Source organism: Perca fluviatilis, chromosome 10, assembly GCF_010015445.1.
Source record: "Perca fluviatilis chromosome 10, GENO_Pfluv_1.0, whole genome shotgun sequence".
Taxonomy (NCBI): Eukaryota; Metazoa; Chordata; class Actinopteri; order Perciformes; family Percidae; genus Perca; species Perca fluviatilis.
Genome location: NC_053121.1, coordinates 28,124,788 through 28,146,054, shown reverse-complemented (window position 1 = coordinate 28,146,054; position 21,267 = coordinate 28,124,788). Strand labels below are relative to the sequence as shown.

Sequence of the window (21,267 nt, the reverse complement as noted above, 5' to 3'; positions counted from 1 at the left end):
TAGGTATAATGTTATATAAATTAGGTTTATTGATCATGAATTAAAAAAAGGTGTTAAAAACGTGACAAAAACCTTCGCAAACTTCGGAAAAAGTACCAAAAATGTTGCAGAACAAAAGCGCAAAAAATAAGTTCATTTTCAACAGACAACACAAGGGTTAAAACCAAAATATTAAGAAATAATTAACGGCATGGCATTTATTAAAAACATTAAAATCAGAGCTAAGCTGAAGCTCTATGAAAAGACTTGGGGTTTGTTTCACATGCAGACCCTGCTCTGCCTACCGAGACGGGTGGTGCTGTGTGTGGAAGTCTGCTCTCACGGCAGAGTACACACATTCTGGTGGCGACTCTCTCTTATTCTTCACTTTTTTCACTTTTCTTGTGGAGAAATTTAGTGCTGCATAGTTCACTGCCTCTCCATCATCATCCTGCAGATAATAACTGTCTTTTAATAACACACATTTTAAAATTAGGACTGTAAAATAAAGAACAATTATTCACAATCAAGTCTAGAATGTACAGTATATCACCAGGCTGTGGTACAGCATCAGATTATTGTGCTATTGAGTACCAACATTACTCTTGTTTTCATTACTGCCAAACATGATGTAGCAAAGGTGGAAGTAAATGGTTATGTATTAAAAATACTAATACATACTACATCATTCTACTATGTAGGTTTTATTGACAACCTAATACATTGGCTAAAGAAACCATTCCATTTTTAATAAATCTGTTCATTATGTGAAATGATGCTAGACAGAGAAGCCTGCAGAGTCGAGAGTCAGAATAATGTTGCACAGTTGAAAACTAGGATGCTTTTTGCCTCTGAATTTGTTGCTTAGTATCAAGGTTATAAACACTTACCAAGTAAGTTGACTGATCCACTGTCGACTTGTCATGCCCAGGATTACATACAGCACTCTTTGCTCCTGATGATAAAAGCAAAGCCTTGAGAAAATGTGTACACTGGAAACTGCTGTCCTATCAATGCAACTTTTTTTTACATTTTCAGTTATTTTCTTTACAGTTACACATTCCCTCCTGTGCATCTCATGCAACTACACTTTTTTAATGCTGGCAGCCGAATAGCTAAGGCATTCAGTTGTAAAGTGCTGTATGTTGGAAAATGTAGATTGGGATCCACATATACCGTTTTATATGATGTTATATTGTATGGTGTTGAACTGTTATTATATCTGAGTTGATTTGAGCTTTTATTTATGCCTCAGCGTGACAAAACTACTGCTAGAATGTGATAATGTATCATTTGATGTAATGTAATCAGTGTAACAGTCTTCTTTCATTGGGACCACACATGTTTGTTTTTATTTTTTTATCACAAAATTTGTCAAATGAAAACAGACTTGACGGGACAAATGTAAGCTGAATTTTAGAGTACTCATTTTAAAATTTACCCTTCGACTTTTTCCCTATTGTAGGACTTGGCGGTTTGAATTTATTTTAGAAAATAATGCATCCTTTTTCTTCCACACTTACCATAACTGTGGTAAGTAGTTTGCAGAATATGGATTTACATGCAAAATGTACAGTATATGGAGATCATACGATTTATTTAAAGAGTGAAAAGGGGCAGATTCTTCAGTTGTTGCCAAGACATCTTTCACATACAATAAATCTGCATACAGGGCAGTTATTTTTAGCAAATATTAGCCTGTGGTGCTGACAGTTTTCCTTAGTAATATATTTAAGTTGCATTTCCACTTTTGACAGATGGTTATGTAAAGTAATACATGTACGTTACCCCAAAGAAGGAATAACGCAAAACTCAAAATGGCAACCATTTAATCAGATGCTCACAATTTATATCCTTTGGGCTAAAACTGAAAAATTACTACCTATAATTGTTTGACTGGGACACAAAAAAAATACGATAGAGGAGAACTGAATAATTAAATAGTTAATTTAAACAAATGCAACTGTAGAAGACACATAAGGGACGTTTTCTAGGCTAGTGTTTAGGCACAATGTGATGTCATGCCTTTTATTATTGAGTCTCCAAAACAGTTACTGAAATGACAAATAAAACAAAATATTCTAAAGTTGGAACCCAAGCATAAATCAATGCCGAAACCCTTGTACATTTGAGGAACTTACCTTTGCAATGTTTACAAACTCTCTTTCGATTTACGTAGAAAATAAGGACAACTATCACATTTGCACAACAGGCCAACAGGACTCCAAGAACAAGGACAACTGGGTCCAGTTCTGATCCTGCAATTAGAGAAAGGTCAAGAGACATTTAACACCTTATTTATGTTTTTTTATTTTAATGACTTCCCGGAGCAATAGAGTAAAAATTATTAAAGTAACTCAAAACAATTCTAATGTAGCCACCCTCTTTTAGAAGTAGTAAGGAGTTTTCAATAAACCACCTAATACTCTTTCCTTGCCCCTCATTTTCAAAATAATACAAGAAAGGGACAAAAAGAACATATTTCTTCTTTTACTAATATTTATCTTGTCAGAGATTTGTATCTGTTTAAATATGGAATTTGAAAGGGATTTAAAATGTGTTTCCATAAATATATGCAGAGTACACTTAGCAATCATGAATAATTTATGTTCTTTATAAAAACAATTGTAATACAGTCCGACCAGCTTTTAAAGTTAAGCTATATTAAAGATTTCCCAATTCAACATTAAAGACTTTAAAAACATACTTGTCTCCACTTTAGTTCCTTCCCCAAACAGGATCTCTCCACACGTGACCACAGCACAGTAGTAAGTCCCAGTATCAGAGGAGTTCTGTATAGTTTTGGACAGACTGTAGACACAACTTCTTTCCTCTCCTTCATCACTGTGAGTGTAGATGATGCCTGGGTAAGATTCTCCTGATCCAGATCTGAACCAGTACACACTGTGTTCACCTGGACACTGATCTGTGTTTCCTTTTGTCTTGGAGAGAAGGGAACACTGGAGAGTCACTGAGTCGCCCAGCTGGACCGACTCAGTCTCTGGACTTTGTTTCACATAGACAGATTTCTGCTGATTATGATCTGCATGATTCAGTAAACAAGTCATCAAAAGGAATTAGTGATATTATTTGTTTGACATAAAAACGTAGTGATGACATGGAAATAACAAATTTTACCATTCACAGCCAAGAAGATGCCAGTAGCAAAACTCGATGAATACGCTGTTCCGTTTTGACAGAAGTATGTTGCTTCGTCCTCTTTGCTGACATTTCTGATGTTAAGAAAATACTGAGCATTCCCCTCTGTTAGTTTGAAACGTGAATTGTTAAATTGTCCTATGAGTTTTTGTCGAGTATATGTTCCTGTAGCAACTGTTTGGGGCATATAGCCAAGAGGCTGCTTATACCAGTAGAAGAATTTGCCTTCCATTTCAGAAAGTGGACACTGCAAAGTAACATTCCCACCAACCTTAACCACAGTCAAAGGAATCTGGTGACGAACCTCTGCAGTTTGAATCAGGTCTGAAGAAAATAGACGAACAATAACAAATTATAGACAAAAATAATGACCATTGCAAAGTATCAACCTTCAGACAGATCACTATCTATAGACACTTTAGCACAGTTCAATAAACAATCATATTGTTTAAAGTTGCACTTACACACTGAACTTAGGAAAGTCAAAGCAGCCAGTCTTCCGATCATTGTGGTTAAACACCCTTCTCTTGCACAACTGATGCCTTCTTACCTAAATGAAGGTTTGGTCACAAGATCATCAAAGTGTACAAAGTGGAAAATGCCCTGATTGGCTGAAACACAGTAAATGCACTTCCTCCTAAATTTAGCAAATCCACGATCGCTGCTCCAGACTAACTTTTTACTAGGAGCACTGTTTTTTTTTGTTAACACTGAAATAGCAATCATATCTAAGGTGACTAAACTTCCATAGTAAGGGGAGTATATTCATAGAAGCCATCTCTGCTCTCTGCTGTCACATCTCTACCTCTCTCACCCAAGTGAGACATTAGCATTGATGAAAAAATGCAAACACATCAGTGAACGCAAGGGCAATTAAGTGATATCTCACAATTGTGGCGTTGAAATAAAATCCTGTCCTTTTTGTTTGAGACTGAGACAACACTGAGTAACAATGCCGTCGATTTTGTGACCAGACCGAATACAACAAGCCGAATACAACAAGCCGAATACAACAAGCCGGGTTGAGACCGTAGGCAAAGTGGGATGAAGAGAGGTAGGCTAATGTAAGGCTAGCCTTAGCCTAAGAGCACTCCTTATCGGTTATTACTACATAGCATTTCCCTCGCCAATGTATGGTCTTTAGCAAACTAAATTAATGATCTTTGGCTGCAAATACACGTTATGCAGTTGACTAATCACTCACGGACCGCCTCCCTCTCACACACATTGGCCAACTCTAGCAGACCTGCTCTCTCCTCCTTTTTCAACATGAAATAAAAAAATTAAAAGTCATCAAATTGCGCTTGCACATGCACGAGTAGTTGTAAAAATACTCGCACTATCTCAAGAAATGGTTACAAAATGCAACCATTTTGTTTTCTGGAGCACATTTCTAACAGCAGTGTGTCATATGCATGTACCTTTACAAAGGAAAAAAGTGAGGTTGGTTTGGCAGAAAAGACGGTTTTCTTGTAGCCTGATTTTAATTATGAGGGGCGCTCGGATCATGTAGGCTGTTCGACTCCATCGTTGTATGTACTGTATGTTTTGTGTCGACTGGTGTTATGGTTTTTGGAGTATCATTTTTTTGTCCGTGGAAGAACAGAATGGAAATAAGCTTCTAAATTGAATCAATCATGATGAGTGTGTAGCGCGCCTGACTTTCATGACAGAGAGATCATCACATCTCGGACCTACGATTAATGAAGACCTTGATCTTAGCCATACTTAACCACACTGCATGTTCCAAATGTTGTCATTAAATATTAATGTGATGTTGTGCAATCAGGTAAATGGGAACAGAAGATTCTTTTTTTGTAACTCACCAAAGTCACTGAAGCCCAGACTTAAAATTCAACAAGTAACCAAAATCAAAAGGATTGGTCATTAAGAGGCAGAATTATTCATCTTTATTCTTTTTTACTATTTACTAATTTTACTATTGAGTTGTCCTTGTGTCCCATACTTAGATAACAAAAGATAAAACCTTAATTAAGCCTTGATCAATATACTGTACATACATTGGCAACAAAGTGATTTTTACATAAAGTCTACAAATCATATCAATTCATCTGCTCTACAGTACAATCACATCGACATGCAGCATTGGGCCTTTCTGTGAAATGTTTGCTTGTTCTCAGATTCCTCCCACAGTCACAGATAAAAGCTGACTTAAGTAACTTAACAGCAGAGACATTACTGTGTCTGAAAATGTGAGATATTTCAGTGCAGTGATGTCAATTGTTACATGTTAAGACTATGGACATGGCAGATTTGTACTCATTTAAAACACACAGCCCCTTATGGCTATCCAAAATACTAAATACTCAGGGTTCAGATAACAAATACTCGTCATGATTAAAAAACTTTATTTATTAAGTAAGGGAAAGATGGCGATGAAACAAAGAGATAGAAAGATTGACAGTGATTTTAAGCAGCTTTCTGTATATTTTTCCACCAAAAGTTCCCCCAATAACAGATGAAAGATAAAGAAGCAAGAGGATTTTTTATGTTGCGTACACCCAGTCTTTCTTTCTGGATTGTTTGAAAAATACTGTTTAAAACAAGATTGACCATAGATGACTACTTTGCCTTTCTTGCCTCAAAGTACCTCATAAAGGCAATTATAATTTGTGTCTTGAAAATATGCAAAGCCACATGAAGAAGCTACACTGACAGACAAAAGCTGTGGTGGGCCATTTCTCATTGTCATTTGACCAATCACCAAGGCTGTTTACTCAGAACAGACCTGATGATGGGCTTCAACAGGTTAGGTGCCAGAAGGAAGAGCTACAAGGTACTAGTTTTAGTTTAACCAGTGGCCCCGATTGATGTAGTTTTACTTGCCTGCATGTATTGTCATTTATACGGAGCCCATAATCGGACATGGGGGAGAAAAAAAAGATACTTTGTTGTCCAAAGAAACTTGCGTTTTCTCACAAAACATTTTCAGGTTTGAAAAGAAAGAGAAAACAATGTACTTCTTAGTCAGTTCAGCACCATGGAAACAACCACAGCAACCATGGGAGCTGTATCTAAATATGCAGTACTCCTGTAAGCTTTTATGTTGAAAATAATAATAATTAGTATTCCACTTGCCTCGCTGAAAAGGTAAAAAGGCACTGTTCAAAATGGCAGAAATGTAAAGAAAAAGTTTACATTATGCAAATTAGCAAAATCTCTTTGGTGGCTTTTATTGCTTATGGCTTTTTTAGCATTGAGTTGTGAATGTGTTTCAAATTTCAAGTCAGTCAGACTCACGTTGTGAGGGGCTTTGCCTTTCAAAGTTTTCACTTTTACAGCAGTTAATTTAAGCTTCACCATCAGACCGTTTGGGATCATATTTTATGAAAGCATTAAGTTATTTCCACTTATGATGAAAACTTTTTATCTCTATAGCTCATTCCAACTCACAGCATTAATAAGGCATATAATGCTAAATAGGCCTTGCCAACATGCACCAATAAATATGCAATATGACACTTACGATCCTGGTTAATACTCAGGTATTGAGGTACATATTTGTGGCGCCCCCTATAGGTTGAGCTTAAAATGTTTCGATTGGTCCATGCCTCAAGACGGACTGAAGATACATTACAAAATATATGATTGGAAAAATTGCTAATGAGTTATGTCCAATTTCCTGCCCTTTGCAAAAAAAAATTATTAATGGCGGCCATGTTTTTTGACCAATCTGGCTTTATAGTAGAAATGCGTATCTCAATCCTGCAATACTTTACAAAAAATGCTGTTAATGGCCTCAAAGTCCTAAAACAAGATGTCATATTACGTTTTTGACATTATGCAAATTAGCAAAAAATCCATCAGGGCAGACTTTTATGGTCCAGGAGTTTTTTTGGTAGAGCACATTAAGTTGGATATGTGTGTGAAATTTCAAGTCAATCGGACCAACGGTTTAAGGGGCGTGGCCTTTCCAATTTTGTGTTTTTGGCCGTTAGCTACAGCGCCCCCATGTGGCTGATTGGAGTCAAATTTCTTGTGAAACATTTCCACATCATTTCCATTTATGGTGACAAGTTTCATGTCTTTAAACCTCTCTAGCGCACGTCAATTTAAGCCCCGACAAAAGACAACATATTTGATAACAAACTGGCACAAAATCAATAAGGCTCCACCCCTTCAGAGTTTGAACCCTAAATATAACAAGGACAAGTTATTAGTGCAGTGGCAGATTAATGATATTAAACACAAATTTAAAGCAATATTAGGTATTATGCTAACAGAAGGATAACTCACTTTCTCAGCTTGTACAATGCAAACACTCAACCTTTTTCCAAAAATGACAGTGGAAGATTTATTACATTTTCCTTTCTTTTTTCATTAAACCTTTTATTAATGATTGAAGATGTGATCAATCTTCCAAGCATCATCAGAAATGTCCATTCTATTATTTCAACAAAGCAACATTAGCAAACACAACATAAGGATGTAGATGCTTCCACAGCCACACAGATGTACTGGGGTCATTCTGAGACCTTAACATGGTTATGTCTTTTGTAATGGTGTGGATTTTGATTACCGTTGCTCTCAGGGAGAAACCTTGTATCTCCCTATTTCATCATTTATATTTTTTATAAATAAATGCTTTTGGTCGCCCTTTACATCTGTAGGTTTTAAAAAGTGACGAGGTGATTTTGTTTGACTTTGAGTAAAATAGCTTCATAATATTTAATATTTATTAATTATTCATATATAATTTAATAATAATAATTTAATAATTTAATTGATGTCAACATTTCCTGAAAAGCAAAGATTTTGTACATACAAGGTTTTTGCCCTACAGCGACGGTATATTGTTTTTGTGTATCTTTGAAGAAATATAATTCCAGCCTTAAGTGTAAATTAACAATGCACATCCAATCTTATGCAAAGTTAGTATTAACACACACTTTATCCATGCAATTCATACTGAGATGGCTTCCTTACATATAAAGAGCTGAACTCCTTTTCTTGACAATCAGTGGATTTCACCCAAACAAAAAGAGTAATGTTTCTCTTTTTTTCCTCCCTCTTCTTCATCATTGTGGAGAATTCCAGTGATCCAGTAGTTCAATGCCTCTGCATCACCATCCTTAAATAATATTTTTTTTTATTGTCAGGGAACAAAACAATCTGTGAATACATGTTATGTACTTCATCTTTGCTGTGTACTAAGCTTACCTTCAGTTTCGTGAGAAAATAAGAATGGCAATCACAATCACGCAGAGAGCCAACAGTATCCCGAGCATGATGACAACTGGGTCCCATTCTTGTCCTGAAATTTAATTTTAAAAAGTCAGCAGACACTTAACCCTTGTGTTGTCTTCCATTTGACCATGCATCGTCCTCCCGGGTCAAAACTGAAAATCACCTTTTCTAAAGTTTTTGTCTCTTTTGGCGCTTTTATCAATGTTTTTGGCACTTTTTTGACGTCAAACGCTTCTTTTCACTACCATGTATAAACACCACTACCACCAACATGTTACTAGATTTACACTTATTTTTGGCATTCATGGTCAATAAACCTCATTTATAGAAAATTATTCCTAATTCTTGAGTTAAAAACATAGAAATTATGAATTTTTTAGACTAATATTAAAGGAAGGATAATCACAGAATGGCATATGTCAACGTTCATTTGAGATACTATTTCGAAACATTTCTATTTCTTTTCAAATGCAATTCAAAATTCAATGAAAGTAGAGATTTTTGTTGTACTTGTGAAGCGCGTTGTATGGAATCATCCATGTTATTTTTGGGTAATCAAAATTAGGTACTTAAAAAGAAACCCATATTTCTGATATAGACATTTAGACAATGGGTCAAATTTGACCCATTTTCAAAGTTTCTTTATCAGAAATATGGGTTTCTTTCAACCAAATTAACCAAAAATAACATGGATGGTTCCCAATGATGCTCTTCGCAAGTAAAACTAATGACCACACCGGTGGTGCAATGGGGCACTATTTTGCTTTACAGCTGATGAACACACACACACACACACACACACACACACACACACACACACACACACACACACACCCCCCCCCCCCCCCCCCCCCCCCCCCCCCCCCCCCCCCCACACACACACACACACACACACACACACACACACACACACACACACACACACACGAATACAAACATACAGACACAACTTCAAACCACAACTTTGTATACTTGTTGTTATAACACCTTTGATGTGTCTTTTCCTAAATGGAGACAATTTTCCGTAAATTAGTTTTTTCCTTTTTGTTAGCTCTCTGTTGCTTGTGAATACAATTGCATCAGTTAATTTTAACCTGGGGATATCCTGGCTAATAATTGTCACATACCAGCCATTAATCCAAAACAACTAATGATTGATGATCCTCATTTTAGTCAGAAATTGGGTATCATTTCATGTAAAGGAGGACTGTTGACCATGAATGGAAAGATTAAGTGTAAAACTAGTTGTGATGAGTTGGAATGAAGTTGGATTAAAGTAGTAACACAGAATTGAGTGATTAATTATAATTGCTTATGCTTTATAAACAAGCAAAGCAGACCAATTCACTTTTTACCTGGGAATAGATGTGATTATTGGCTACCATTAAAAATAATAAAATGGTTTCAAACCAGTATCCTGACAAATCACTAACATATACCAGTCAGTGATTATCCATAAACATAGATTCATCTGATCTTAACTATAATGAAAATAATTGATAATTTATGCTTATTTTACTCCAAAAATTAGGTATTATTTCATGTAAATTAAGTAGTGGTAGCTAGTGGTAATGAGTTGGAATGAAGTTGTCAAGAAGGTGTAAAATAGAATTGGGTGATAATTTATACTTTATGATTTATTAATAGGCAAAACAGACCGGGTCAACAAGTGTGATTATTGGCTGCCATTAAAAAAATTTAAATAGTTTCAAAACAGTATCCTGACTAAACTAATACCAGTCTGTGATAACCATCAACATATGTTCCTGTTGAATGCAACTGTTAGTCAAAATAATTCATAATTTCAGCTTTTTATAACTCAGAAATTAGGTATAACTTTATATAAATGCGTTTTTTTGACCATATATTAAAAGAATAAATGTAAAACTAGTGGTAATAGGTTGGAAAGAAGTTGGCTATGAAGATGTAACACAGAATTGGGTGATAATTTATACTCCATGCTTTATAAACTGGCAAAACAGACTGGGTCAGTTTTGACCCTGGAGGACAACAAGTGCATGTTCGACGGGAGCAAAACACAAGGGTTAACTCTCCTTCTTTTACTTTTACGTTTTTCAGGATTTCAAGTCTAAATGTTGTGCACCTTTCAGGTTAATTTGAGCAGAGAACAACAGCAAGTTGTGAGATGATCCATGAATATAAAAACTATGGTTTAATTTTGGTAGTTCTGGACATTTTTTTCTATCAGTTATGATACCATTGTACTTACCACAGTAATAGATCTCTGAACATCCCAACATCACTTAAGATTTAATGTGTCAAGAAACATGAGCGATCAGACCGGTTGTAAACATGCTGACAGTTTAACCAGATGAACTACCATTTTATTTGGGATGAAAACCAAAACTGAGCGCATCTGTGATGTTGCTAATAATTCTTCATCACAGTAACATGTTTTCCCAATTGATGGAACTGTAATGGTCTGACAAGATATTTGAAATGACTAAATTACTTGGAAATTATTGAGACAACAATTTTCAAACAATTTGTATACATAAAAAATTTCATGATTAATATAACTGTAAAAACATACTTGTCTCCACTTTAGTTCCTTCACCAAACAGGATCTCTCCACACGTGACCAAAGCACAGTAGTAAGTCCCAGTATCAGAGGAGTTCTGTATAGTTTTGGACAGACCGTAGACACAACTTCTTTCCTCTCCTTCATCACTGTGAGTGTAAATGATGCCTGGATGAGATTCTCCTGATCCAGATCTGAACCAGTACACACTGTGTTCACCTGGACACTGATCTATGTTTCCTTTGGTCTTGGAGAGAAGGGAACACTGGAGAGTCACTGAGTCGCCCAGCTGAACCGACTCAGTCTCCGGACTTTGTTCCACGTAGAAAGATTTCTGCTGATTACGATCTGCATGATTCAGTAAACAAGTCATCAAAAGGAATTAGTGATATTATTTGTTTGACATAAAAACGTAGTGATGACATGGAAATAACAAATTTTACCATTGACAGCCAAGAAGATGCCAGTAGCAAAACTCGATGAATATGCTGTTCCATTTTGACAGAAGTATGTTGCTTCGTCCTCTTTGCTGACATTTCTGATGTTAAGAAAATACTGAGCATTCCCCTCTGTTAGTTTGAAACGTGGATTGTTAAATTGTCCTATGAGTTTTTGTTGAGTATATGTTCCTGTAGCAACTGTTTGGGGCATATATCCAAGAGGCTGCTTATACCAGGAGAAGAATTTGCCTTCCATTTCAGAAAGTGGACACTGCAAAGTAACATTCCCACCAACCTTAACCACAGTCAAAGGAATCTGGTGACGAACCTCTGCAGTTTGAATCAGGTCTGAAGAAAATAGATGAACAATAACAAATTATAGACAAAAATAATGACCATTGCAAAGTATCAACCTTCAGAAAGATCAATGTCTTTAAACACTTCAACGCAGTTCAATATAAACAATTGTATTGTTTAAAGTTGCACTTACACACTGAACTTAGGAGAGTCAAAGCAGCCAGTCTTCCAATCATTGTGGTTAAACACCCTTCTTTTGCACAACTGATGCCTTCTTACCTAAATGAAGGTTTGGTCACACGATCATCAAAGTGTACAAAGTGGAAAATGCCCTGATTGGCTGAAACACAGTAAATGCACTTCCTCCTAAATTTAGCAAATCCACGATCGCCGCTCCAGACTAACTTTTTACTAGGAGCACTGTAGCCCGTAACAAAAAAATAGGGGCACAGGCAGAGAATTAAGGGGGCACACATAAAATCGACCTGCAATGCAATTTCTCACATTTCCCCCATTTTAACTGTATTACTGATAAATGCTTTGGTAATAAATACAGAAACTATAATCTGCTGTATTATTTTAGTTTAAAGTCACATTTTAATTGAATGGTGCTTAACAAATGCACATTCAGAAATGTAAACAAAGTACTATTACTGTTAATGTACTGTATTATTGCCTCTGCCTCATACAGGCTCTCCCTCTCTGTTTTTTTATTTTTTGTTAACACTGAAATAGCAATCATATCTGAGGTGATTAAACTTCCATAGTAAGGGGAGTATATTCATAGAAGCCGTCTCCGCTGTCTGCTGTCACATCTCTACCTCTCTCACCCAATAAATAAAGTCCCGTCCTTGTTGTCTGAGACTGAGACAACACTGAGCAACAATGCCGTTGATTTTGTGACGAGACCGAATACAACACTGCCGAGGTCTATCAACACAGCTCTGCCAACCGCAAGTGCATGCAAGCCGGGTTGAGAGCGTAGGCAAACTGGGATGAAGAGGAAAAGGCTAATGTTAGGCTAGCATTAGCCTAACAGCACTCCTTATCAGCTATTACTACGCAGCATTTTCCTCGTCAATGTATGGTCTTTAGCAAACAAAATGGATGATCTTCGGCTGTAGATATGCGTTATGCAGTTGACTAATCACTGACGGACCGCCTCCCTCTCACACAAATTGGCCAACTCTGGCAGACCTGCTCTCTCCTCCTTTTTCAACATGAAATTAAAAAATAAAAAGTCATTATTAATATAAGTGTAAAAACATACTTGTTTCTACTTTAGTCAAACAGGATCTCTCCACATGTGACCGCAGCACAGTAGTCTGGACACTGATCTGTGTTTCCTTTGGTCTTAGAGAGAAGTGAACACTGGAGAGTCACTGAGTCGCCCGGCTGGACCGACTCAATTTCCTTTGTTTCATGTAGAAAGATTTCTGCTCAATTCTGTGTGATTCACAAAAAGGCGGTTAATTACTGGATTATTTGGTATCGACAAAGCAGTAAACAAGGTCACTGAAATGAACATACTTCACCATTCACAGTCAAAAGTGTGACGTTAATAAATTCCATTGTGTATGCCCATCCCGCTTGACACAAGTATGTTGCTTAATCTTCTTTGCTTACATTTCTGATGTTCAATTCAATTCAATACAATTTTATTTATAGTATCAAATCATAACATATCACAAATCATAAGAGTTATCTCGAGACACTTTACAGATAGAGTAGGTCTAGACCACACTCTATAAATTCCAAAACCCCAATGTTGAAAGCGTTCACATTTGTTGCTGTGAATCTTGAGTTAGTAAATGGTTCTCTAAGTGTTATTTTGTCAAAATTTCCTGCTGCAACAGTTTGGACCATGTGTCCAAACATCAGCTTATACCAGTAAAACAACAGTTCAACCACAGTCAAAGAGATCTCATGAGGAACCTCTGAAGTTTGAATCAGGGCTAAAGAACAAAGACAAAAACAATGAAGACCATTAAATACAAATAGTTTGTCTAAAAATCTGGATGACCTAACATTTTTACAGCAGTAGTCATCTTACAAGTCCACTTACAAAATGTACTTAGGAGAATCAAAGCAGCCAGTCCTCCCATTGTGACACAGAGCCCTTCTCATGCACCGTGTGTTATGTCTTCACACCCAAATGAAGGATGTAGTCACAAGGTGATCATACGGTGGCCCTGAAGTGCAAACCACGGCAGCAAATCCCACAACTTGAGAGTAAATCCTATAAAGGGGTAGGAAATGTTAGTCTGACTCCACCCTCATACATACTTCCGTTCAATTTTCATTTTCCTTCAGTACTACGTCTGGGTTTGCAGTATATTCATGGGTTTTCTGCAGTCAGTCTTTACCAGTCCAATCAGCGAACAAAGGGAGTGGCTGAGAACGATGACGTTGAGGTTTGGTAACCTTCGGTGAGTTCCGTAATGGCGGCGGAGAAAGATGCGAGCGAAGCCATTCGGTCCGTTGTGGCAATGCTGCCGAATATCCAGAAGTTAAAGCCCGAGCAAGAACAGTCTTTGCTGAGTTTTGTTGGTGGCCATGATGTTGTGGCCCTCCTCCCCACGCTGTTTGGGAAAAATTAGATTTTCCAGCTTGCTCCGTTAGTGGTGAAGGAGTTGGCTAAGGCGAACGGTAGCGGTGCTAAGCTGACGTCATGATCAAACGTTAGCGATGCTAAGCTGACGTCACGACCAAACGTTAGCGATTGGTTATGGCAGATCAGAGTGGCACTGGGCAGATCCAATAGTTTTAAACTTCAACAGAGTACCCGCCTTTAAGGAAGTTAACACTTGTCAATGGAGAGTCTGGTAGGACCAGGCTAAGGAAATGTCAACAACGCGACAGCAAATCCCACAAAACGACAGCATTTCGCCACAACACGATAGCATTTTGCCACGGACCATTTGTAAATTAAAGGCAATGGAACCAATCAGGACAAGGATCAGTGTCCAATATTTACCTACCCTTCCCATTTCAGTCTTACTGATGCTGTAGTGTTGCTGTTGCATTGTTCAGATTTGCTGCTGTGGTTTGCACTTCAGGGCCACAGTATGATCAAAGTTTACAAAGTAGAAGTCATATTGATTGGCTCAAATGCAGACATTGCACATTGCCCTAAATTTATCAAAACCATGATCATAATAAACTGAATCAGACACAGTTTAAAAAAACTAATTAGCAATATTAATGAAGCTACATTCAAAAATACCTTTTCTTTTTTATTTATTTTTGAAAATGTGTAAAATTAACATCTACTATATGGACCTTTAGTGAGATGGCTTTCTCAGCCTCAGGGAGCAAAAGACAGAGCGCTTGTAGTTGCAACCACCACAGATGTCTGGTAATGCTTGTCTTTTACTTTCCCTTTACAAGGGATGCAGCATATGTGTATTCTGAGATTGCATACGTACTTGTTAAGAGGCTTGTTTACAACCTCCGAAAATTCTGACTTTTTCTGAAAGACACTGATTGATTATTGCAAAGATGAAGATTGAAAACATGTTCTGTTGAAATGTTCTTGTCCTTATCTGAAGGATTTAGCTACACAGGCTGACTGGAAATTTGTCCAGGTAAAGCTCAGTTCTAACTGGGTAAGTTTTATCAGGGTGTCTATACTTATAAGTGACATGTTAGGACACTTTGTTTGGAATTCAAAACAGTATCTCTAGGAATTGCTACAGGTGTTACTACAGGACATCAATTAGGCCTGGTAAAGTATTGGTCAGCGATGGGTTACTTAGTAATGGAGCTTTTTATGTTGTAAGTACATTTTAATTTCAGAATTTTTGCAAAATAATGTATTATAAAACATGTTTTGGTCCAACTACTCTGTCTTTCTAGTCTCACAGCACTTTGTAAAGGCAATTTGCCTTGGAAACAACAAGCAAGGCCATGGCATGCAACAGCACTGACAGACAAAAGTTGTGGTGGGCCATTTCTCTATATTTGACCAACCACTAAGGCTGTTTACTCAGAAGAGATCTGCCTCTGCGTATCAACAGGATATGTAGTGAGGTTAGAGGTGCAAGAAGGGAAGCGCTACAAGATTAAGCTAATTTTAGTTTAACCAGTATACCTGGTTGTTTTCAATTTCCCCTACTTTTCGTATCTTACTCCACCAATGCACTTTTTTTTCTAACAATTTGCATTGTGCATCACACTGCTAAGGAAAGTAAACAGGACATTTGAGTCCACCACACAGTGATAATGATTCCTTCTTCCTGCAGGCACATTGTGTGCCTTTGAGAACGTATATATCAGTTACCTTTGCTGTGTGTTCTTTAAACTGCATGTTGGACTCTGATAAATACGTAAAGCCCAAGGAAATTATGAAAGTCATTCTACGAAGACACATCATATATTTGGGTGTCTTCGTGGCATGAATAATTGATGTAGAGTAAGAGATCAGGATTTTGCAGCAATAGAGTAAAAAAGATTTTCTGCACCTTTTTATAAAGCTCTGGATCAAAACATGTAATGTGTTGCACTCCCCTGTCTCTCAACAGCAACCAGCAAAAACCTGTTGCACTGAAAACACACGCTCACGCTCACTGGCAGTGCTCGACTAAAATACTGTACCACTGACCAGGTGTGGGTTTGTGTAACCCGCCTGCACAATGAAACTATTACTATTGCACACGCTTTGCTGTCTTCAAACCCCCCTCCTAAGACTAAAATGGTGAGAATGACAGGAAGAAAAAGGGCTTTTGAAATCACACCTTGTTTTGGCAGCCCAACCACAACCAAGCTGAATTTTCCACGCATCATTTGTTTGTCAGTGGCGATTGTTAATGTGTGTCTGTACACACACATTCAAAAGAAAATAAAGGGCAGCATACAAATGTATTTATCGTTAGTGTTTGAATTATATTTTACAGTTTCTATCCCCGTGTTCATCCCCTGCATATTTAACTGCAAAGTACTTTTCATGTATTGATAGATACAAGATCAACAAGACAATACAGTATCAACAGACTCTGACTATGCAATGTTTTAATCTTTTGATGAGTTTGAGATAGTTTACTGGATTGCTTTTAGTTGTGAGGTGTCCTTATTACTTCCTCCCCCCCAAGAACACACATGAATGTTAGGTGAATCTGAAACTAAATTGCACATAGTGTCAACATAGCGGACAGTTTAACAGCCCTGCTGTACTCTTTCTGCTGATATGATTCACAACTGATGACTGACAGAGTGGGCGAGGACATCACTCATGATGTGGAACCTCTCGTTTTGTCCTGGGTTATTTAAAATGGCTCTCTTTCAATGTGACAATCTCTGTCTTTTTATTTAATTCACACAAATGAATCTGATAAATTTAAATTAAATTTATCTCAGTGGTAGTGACAACCCGTTGGGTTTTAAATTGTCATAAGAAAAATAGTATTTATAATTAGGTTATATGAGCTAATGAACAAAAAAGTATGTAAATCTATTCTGCTGTTAAACGAGTCATGTAGTTTTCACCAGCAGATGGCAGTGATGTGAAGATGATTTGTAGTACCGTCCAGTGCTTTAAAGGTGCCCTGTCACACAAAACCGTTTTTCCTTGTATTTTTTGAAATATGTTAGGTCCATATGTGTTTGTGTTATGTGGTGAATGTGAAAATGAACTGCTACCTTCTGTGTCAGCTCTAGCCACAGAAAATAAATAAGCAGAGAAAGCAGGACAATTACAAAAGCTGGTCAGTCTGACATCATGTTGCCTGAGCTTATTACTATTTATGATCTCATCCAGTTGCGCTGGGTAAAGGATGCTGACAGCCAGACTCTCATTGGCTAGCTGTTAGTCAATCAGATTCAAACAGCTTAGCTTGTTGAATATTAATGAGAACTGGCAGAAATCGAGCTGAGTCTTCCTGCAGGCTGTCTATACCAAACTAGAATGGCTTGAAACAAGGTAACCAAGGCATTTTTTCAACAAACAATGTTACAGAGTCCATGGTAGAACTTCAGACATCACCACAAAGTAATGAAATACATGTGGCAGGGCACCTATAAAGGCTCAATATACAGACAAGTGACAATGTGAAAGACCACAAAAAACAGACAAGGGCAGGTTAATGGTATTACATGTAAATTAATGGAATTACTGACTTTCTGGTTTAGCATTGAATTTTAACCATTAATAGCACCACCCCAGTATAATTCTCTCAGAAACTGTGTCTTGTAACAGTGGGCTGCACACATACCTAGATAAGTGGAATTACTTGTAATTTGCTGAATGGAAGACTACTACCAGGCAGTTGTAAGTGCAGTCGCAGTGAGCAGAAGGTTTATGGTGTCACTGCTTTGATAAATGTGTGAGTGAAAAAGGTGTAGAAAACTTTAACTGACGGACTGACCGCACGAAAGTCCAGACCAGACCAGATGATACCATTACCTAAACATAGCCATACAGAGAAATACAGAGAGTTTTGTGGAGCCGATTGTCTTAAAGGTGCTCTAAGTCATATGACCGGGTTTTCAGGCTACAACATTGTTCGTCACATACAGCAAACATCTCCTCACTATCCACTAGCTGCCTGTCCCTGAACACACTGTAAAACAATGCAGTCTCTGAAGACAGCTCAGGCTCTACAAATGGTAAGGTTTTTTTTCTTCCTCACGCCACATAAAAAAAAGTATTATAAAAAAAAAAAAAAAAAAAAGAGTGGTGGGGTGTTTTTGGAGGGATTTTAGTAAGTAGGTTTCTTCAAATAAAATTTTAATTATTTTATTTTTTTTTTTTTTTTTTTTTTTGGTAAAAAATTTTTTTTTATTTTTTTGTGGGGGGTGTGGCAGTTTGTTTTTGTTGCCATTTGTGGAGCCTGGGCTGTCTACAGAGACCGCATATTTTTTACAGTCACTTAGAGCCCCTTTAACTAGCTTTGAATCAACTCATTTGGCAATGGCTTGAACGTAACGGACGTTCATTAATATGAAAAAAAGTTAAGCTCTAAAGCTTTAATCATACTGTAGCTGCCAAGCACAGATATTGTAGAAACTGATTATTTCAAACCATTGATATTGAACTATTTATTTTAAAATCAAAAATGTTTTCAAATCCATTCAGGTTTTAGTATTTTGTATTGTCTGGAGATTGTTGGTTTCGTAATATGGACCAATCTGCAGATGGAAATCAAATTATGTTATGTCGAGTGTGAGAAATGAGTTCACTTCAAGATCAAATGACATTAGGGCCATGAGAAATTTGCATTTGCTGTTGTTGATTTTCTTCAAAGGAGAAATGTTGTAAATAAAATATGTGTTTTGTTTACTGTAAACGTCCACCCTGAGAACCAAACATGAGATGACAGAAGCTGGTGTTGTTTCATGTCTTTAAGTTGGAAAGTTTTGGTTGACATATTTCCACTGTGGTAGTACGGTTAAACGCCAACACAAGGAAAGGCCAATCAGATCGCTCTGAAAAAGTTCCCTCCCATTTGATATAATTACAATAAGCTAAATCATCTTTTGATATGATCTAAAATAGGTGCAGTCTCTCATGTGGAAAGAACAGAAAATGCTTATCATATGTTATATGCTGCTCTTGCTCAAAATTAGGAGGAATATTAAGGTCACATTAGAATTCAAATATATATTTAAAATACATTTGTTATCTTCATAGAGAGGGCATATGAATGTATCTCTGTTGTTAATCATTGTCCTGATTTTATTTCTTTTCAGGATGCACAGACGATCACACTTTTGAGACAAAGACTGTTGGTGTTGGACAAAATGTGACTCTAACATGTACCCGCAAGAAAAATTGGCATTCAACAAACTTATTTTGGATCAGACTTGCTTCTGGAACCTTTCCAGAATTTTAGGAGGAACAATAGCCTATGATTTTGATGTTTTTGAGACTCGTCGCATTACAGCAAAACAAGAGCCTGGCGCATTTGTTCTACACATTACCAACACACAGATAAGCGATACTGCAGTCTACTACTGTATCAAAGTCAGAAAAAGCAACATGACATTTTCAAAAGGAATATTTCTGAGAATCAAAGGTAAATACAGCAACAGAAACTCCAGATGATAAATCAGTGTTACAGAATTATACATAATTTTAAACAGCAATTACATTTTAATGTTTTCATTTTTCTCACTTGTACATATTAAGTTATTGTATGCTTGCATGATGCATATATTCACAAGACTCTTATTACTATTTATAAATAGATAATTGTAACTTACATCCCCCTCCTGTAATGTAATTGAATTGAGAAAAACTTGTTTATTATAGTGTATGTTGTTTTTATTTTCTAGGACCAGAACCTGATATCACTGCCGTCAATCTGGAGTTTCCATCTGTTCCAGTCGGTCCACGAGACTCAGTGACTCTCCAGTGTTTAGTCCTCTCTGGCTCAGAGAACAAGACGTGTCCAGAAGAACACAGTGTGTTCTGGTTCAGAGCCGGATCAGATAAATCTCATCCCAGTTTAATTTACGCCCAAGGAAACAATAATGATGGATGTGAGAAGAGTCCCGAAGCTCTCTCTCCACAGAAATGTATCTACAGCTTCTACAAGAACGTCAGCTCTTCTGACGCTGGGACTTATTACTGTGCTGTGGCCACATGTGGAGAGATATTATTTGGAAATGGAATAAAACTGGACAGTGAAGGTAATGGCAACGTATTTCTATGTTATGGTTTAATTACCACCATTTTATCTAATAACGTAAATTATTTACTACTATTTCTTAACTTTGATAATGTGTTTCTCTTCATTAAGTTTCAGTTGTTGGCACGTGTGATTCACAGAACAACAACACAATTCTCTTTCTGCTGTGTGCTGCTTTGGCTATAGGTCTAGTAGTTATAGCCTTCCTTGTTTATGCCATCAGGAATAAATCCTGTAATTGTTGCAACGGTAAGAGACATTACTCATCAATCTATTAAACTGTTTTTCCCAAACATAATTGGATTCACATTTGTGCTGTGTATAAGACAAGTACAGTATTGTGTATCTTCAAGAACAAGAGATCCAAATAATACTTATTGTTTTAATATTACAGCTGCCGTGACTCTGCAAACAAATGCTGCAACAGCCAGCGATAATCAGCAAAGTGAGCAGGTGAGGACTTTAAAGATGCTGCTATACTGTATATGTGCATGCATTGGAATCTGCTCTCTCATTTTAAATTTTGAACTTTCTTTCGTCAGAGCCATGATGACTCTTTGGTTTATTGTACTTACCGGCTTTACCAGGGAGAAAAGCCCGACGACGCAGGGAGAAAAAATGCAACAGCAAAGGATGAGACGATCTACAGTGATGTTAGGGCTTTTGCAACACGCTAACAATCAACATAATGAATTTTCTCATTGATGCTAATGCTATTTTTCTGTGGCACAATGTGTGGAAAATGTACTGCTTTAGCAGCACTGGCGCTGCATTTCACCTTAGAATATATGGGATATACCAAATAATATAGCAATGTATCCATACACTTAAAGATGTTTTATGCATAATATGCATACTATCAATATATTTTGTCCAAACTGTTTGCAAACATTTAATAATATGTTTGAGTCCTGTTACTTCAGAAAAGAAAATGAAACAGTATCATGCAAAAATAACCTCATTTTGGATATACTGTAGGTTGTAGAATTGTGTTCCTAGCTATTACATTTATTAT

At 36.9% G+C, this 21,267-nt stretch overlaps 3 protein-coding genes across 3 annotated transcripts; 1 reads left to right on the top strand and 2 right to left on the bottom strand.

The window, feature by feature from the left end:
- Positions 1-192: 192 nt before the first annotated feature.
- Positions 193-3,674, bottom strand: LOC120567298. Its single transcript, XM_039814235.1, has 6 exons — positions 3,603-3,674; positions 3,118-3,462; positions 2,687-3,022; positions 2,121-2,237; positions 870-934; positions 193-430 (listed from the first exon to the last, which is right to left on the bottom strand). Exons 1-6 carry the CDS (start codon positions 3,643-3,645, stop codon positions 281-283), a joined length of 1,056 nt encoding a protein of 351 aa, XP_039670169.1. The 5' UTR covers positions 3,646-3,674; the 3' UTR covers positions 193-280.
- Positions 3,675-8,321: 4,647 nt separating this feature from the next.
- Positions 8,322-11,868, bottom strand: LOC120566556. Its single transcript, XM_039813078.1, has 4 exons — positions 11,819-11,868; positions 11,332-11,676; positions 10,901-11,236; positions 8,322-8,413 (listed from the first exon to the last, which is right to left on the bottom strand). Exons 1-4 carry the CDS (start codon positions 11,859-11,861, stop codon positions 8,322-8,324), a joined length of 816 nt encoding a protein of 271 aa, XP_039669012.1. The 5' UTR covers positions 11,862-11,868.
- Positions 11,869-19,375: 7,507 nt separating this feature from the next.
- On the top strand, positions 19,376-20,929 carry LOC120566555. The gene is made up of 5 exons (XM_039813077.1): positions 19,376-19,637; positions 19,897-20,253; positions 20,364-20,501; positions 20,647-20,705; positions 20,795-20,929. Exons 1-5 carry the CDS (start codon positions 19,376-19,378, stop codon positions 20,927-20,929), a joined length of 951 nt encoding a protein of 316 aa, XP_039669011.1.
- Positions 20,930-21,267: the final 338 nt, after the last annotated feature.